The 3499-nt window shown below is 40.0% G+C and overlaps 1 protein-coding gene across 1 annotated transcript; it reads left to right on the plus strand.

Moving 5' to 3' along the window:
* Positions 1–2035: 2035 nt before the first annotated feature.
* On the plus strand, positions 2036–2998 carry LOC107933279 (uncharacterized mitochondrial protein AtMg00810-like). The gene is made up of 3 exons (XM_016865452.1): positions 2036–2510; positions 2607–2776; positions 2831–2998. Exons 1-3 carry the CDS (start codon positions 2036–2038, stop codon positions 2996–2998), a joined length of 813 nt encoding a protein of 270 aa, XP_016720941.1.
* The last annotated feature ends 501 nt before the right edge of the window (positions 2999–3499 follow it).

Consider the following 3499-nt stretch of genomic DNA (forward strand, 5'->3'; position numbering starts at 1 on the left):
TTCAGACAAAAGTATGTTTAAGCAGCTAGACACCACCTTTGTGTCCAAAGTCAGAATTGGGAATGGTGAGCTCCTCGAAGCCAAAGGCAAGGGCAAGGTTGTGATTGGCACAAAGTCAGGTAACAAAACTATCTCCGAGGTTCTTTATATACCTGACATTAACCAAAATCTGTTGAGTGTTGGTCAGCTTTTGGAGAAGTGCTATTCTCTCTTTTTTGAAGGCAAAACTTGTGTGATCGAAGATGCTGTTGACCAAGTGCTAGCAATACTAGCCATGAATGATCGAAGTTTTATTTTAGATATAAATCAACTAGAACTAAAGGCACATGTAGCTTAGGCTGATGAGTCAAGTTTGTGGCATAGGAGGCTGGGGCATGTGAACTACAAGTCACTTGGTTTGTTGCACAAAATGAGTTTGGTTGAAGAAATGTCCAAAATTGAGCCAAATGAGGGTGTATGTGAGATTTGTCAGCTTGGCAAGTAGAACATACTGCCCTTTCCTGTTAACAAAGCTTGGAGAGCCTAATAGAGGCTCCAATTGGTTCACACAGACATTTGTGGACCTATGAAGACCACCTCCTTAAATGGCAGTAGGTATTTTACATTGTTCATTGATGATTGTACCAGATTTTGTTGGGTAAGCTTCCTGAAACAAAAGTCAGATGTTGCTGACTTTTTTTGTAAATTCAAAGCATTGGCTGAAAACCAAGCCAGCTGCAAGCTGAAATGCTTAATGTCAGATAATGAAACCGAGTATGTGTCTCAGAGGTTCCAAAATATTTGTGATTAGGCTGGGATTCAACACCAACTGACAACAATCTACACACCACAGCAGAATGGTGTCTGTGAGAGGAAGAATATGACAGTTCTTGACATGGCTAGGTGCCTTCTGTTTGAGGCCAAAATGCCTAACAACTTTTGGGCTGAGGCAGTAAACACTTCTGTTCACTTGCTGAATAGACTTTCAACAAATACAGTCAAAGGTAAGATACCTTTTGAAGCTTGGTTTGGACAAAAACCAACTGTCTCACACTTGAAGGTGTTTGGTTGTTTGTGCTATGCACTTGTGCCAGTAGAGAAGAGAACTAAGCTGGATAAAAGGTCCATGCCAGGAGTGTTTGTTGGTTACAGCAATCTGAAGAAGGGTTATAGGATCCATGATCCATCCACCAAAAAGATTATAGTAAGCAATGATGTAAAGTTCAATGAAGCAAGCTATTGGAAGTGGAATTGAACTGATGCAAGTCTATTTGAGGCAGATCAGAATGACCTTGACCTGCAGCATGCTGAGATTGAAGCTGAAGCAAATGATGACTATGATGATGCACCTGTTAGGGGCACTAGGACACTAGCAGTGATCTATGAAAGGTGTGCTGTGACCAGGGTTGAGCCTTCCTGCTATGATGAAGCTGCAAAAGAGAGCTGCTGGCAAGAAGCTATAGAAGCTGAATTGAGGATGATTTAAAAGAAGGACACTTCGGAGCTGGTTAATAGGCCAGAAAATAGAAAGGTTATTGGTGTCAAATGAGTGTTCAGGACCAAGAACAATACAGATGGGTCACTGAACAAGCATAAGGTCAGGTTGGTTGTGAAAGGCTACAGTCAGCAGCAAAGGGTCGATTTCTTTGAAACCTTTGCACCTGTTGCAAGATTGGACACCATAAGGCTATTGTTTGCCTTGACAGCTCAGAAACAGTGGAAAGTACATCAATTAGATGTCAAATCAACATTTCTAAATGGATTTCTCAAGGAATAAATCTTCATTGAGCAACCTAAAGGTTTTAAAGTCTCTCGTGAGGAACACAAAGTCTACAAGCTCAAGAAGGTATTGTATGGCCTAAAACAGGCTCCAAGGGCCTGGTATGACAGAATAGATTCCTATCTGTCAAGGCTCGGGTTCACAAAGAGCATAAGTGAGCCTACTCTTTATGTCAAGAAGGTTGGAAATGAGACCCTGCTGATTGTGTCTCTGTATGTTGATGACTTGCTAGTCACTAGCAGCAAAAGAGAGCTGATTGAAGACTTTAAGAAGTAAATGCAAGACATTTTTGAGATGACTGATCTTGGTTTGATGACATACTTCCTTGGTATGGAGGTAAATCAGGAAGAACAAGGCATTTTCATAAGCCAGCAAGCATTTGCACTGAAAGTTCTAAGCAAATTCAGCATGTCAAAGTGCAAACCTGCTAGCACTCCTATTACACTAGGAGAAAAATTGTCAAGCACCAGTGAGCATGATCGAGTTGATGAAAAGCGGTACAGAAGTTTGGTTGGTTGCCTACTCTACTTAACAGTAACAAGGCCAGAAATTATGTATGCTGTTAGCCTTCTCTCGAGGTTCACGCACTGCTATAATGTTTCACATTTTAAAGTAGCAAAAAGAGTTCTAAGATATGTCAAAGGAACCTTGAATTTTGGTGTGAAGTTTGGAAGGACAGAGGAGCTAAAGCTTGTTGGTTACTCAGACAGTAATTGGGCTGGTTTAGCTGATGACATGAAGAGCATATCAGGCTACTTCTTTACCCTAGGCTCAAGAGTTTTTTGTTGGAGCCCAAAGAAGCAATAGACAGTAGCTTAGTCCAATGCAGAAGCTGAATATATTGCAGCTGCTATTGCTATTAATCATGCCATTTGCCTTAGAAAGCTATTGGATGACTTGAATGCTGGTCAAGTGGAAGCAACAAATATCAAAGTTGACAATCAGTCAGCTGTTGCTATTGCCAAGAACCCTGTGTTCCATGGGAAACCAAAGCATTTCAAGATCAGATACCACTTTGTGAGGGAAGCATAATTGACTAAGGAAATTAGCTTGGTCCATTGTTGTTCGAAGGAGCAATTTGCTGATATTCTGACCACGCCATTGGCTGCTGCAAGGTTCGAGTGTTTAAGGAAGGAAATTAGAGTTAGCTGCTTTGTAGCCAAGGAGGAGTGTTCAAAGGTGGTAACTACAGCAGCAACATGCATGCAACTATGCAACCATGCAGGAGCAAGCAAGTGACCGAGCATCACAGCTGCAACATGCTATTGTTCAAGGGGTAATTCGATAGACATGTCCATGTGATAGTTAACTTTTATTGTTTCAATGTAACCTTTTGTATTTGCTAAGAATTAGTTAGATGCTTAGCTGATTTAGTAGCTTTTAAGTTGTAATTATGCTGATTTTACAGCTTAGATACTTGCACAAGCAAGCTTTGTTTTCTTTCTATGTAATTCTTCTACTTATGTACATGTAATTTGAACTTTTCAAGTAATAAGAGTTGCCAACTTGTTATCTCAATTTGTTCATCCGATTTTGCTTCTGTTTTAAGCTTTCAAACACAAAATTTCTTTGTTTTGTTTTCATTGATCATTTGATTGAAACTTAACAAAGTGGTTGAAATGGTGGAATTCGAATTAGGCCTTATTGTTGATGAAGAAATTGTCATGCATACTGAAAAGGTCCATGGATGATAGTTACTACCATTTCCTTTCCTCATCTTTCAAGTTTTACTAAAGTAGA

The sequence above is a fragment of the Gossypium hirsutum genome, chromosome A13 (assembly GCF_007990345.1).
Source record: "Gossypium hirsutum isolate 1008001.06 chromosome A13, Gossypium_hirsutum_v2.1, whole genome shotgun sequence".
NCBI lineage: Eukaryota > Viridiplantae > Streptophyta > Magnoliopsida > Malvales > Malvaceae > Gossypium > Gossypium hirsutum.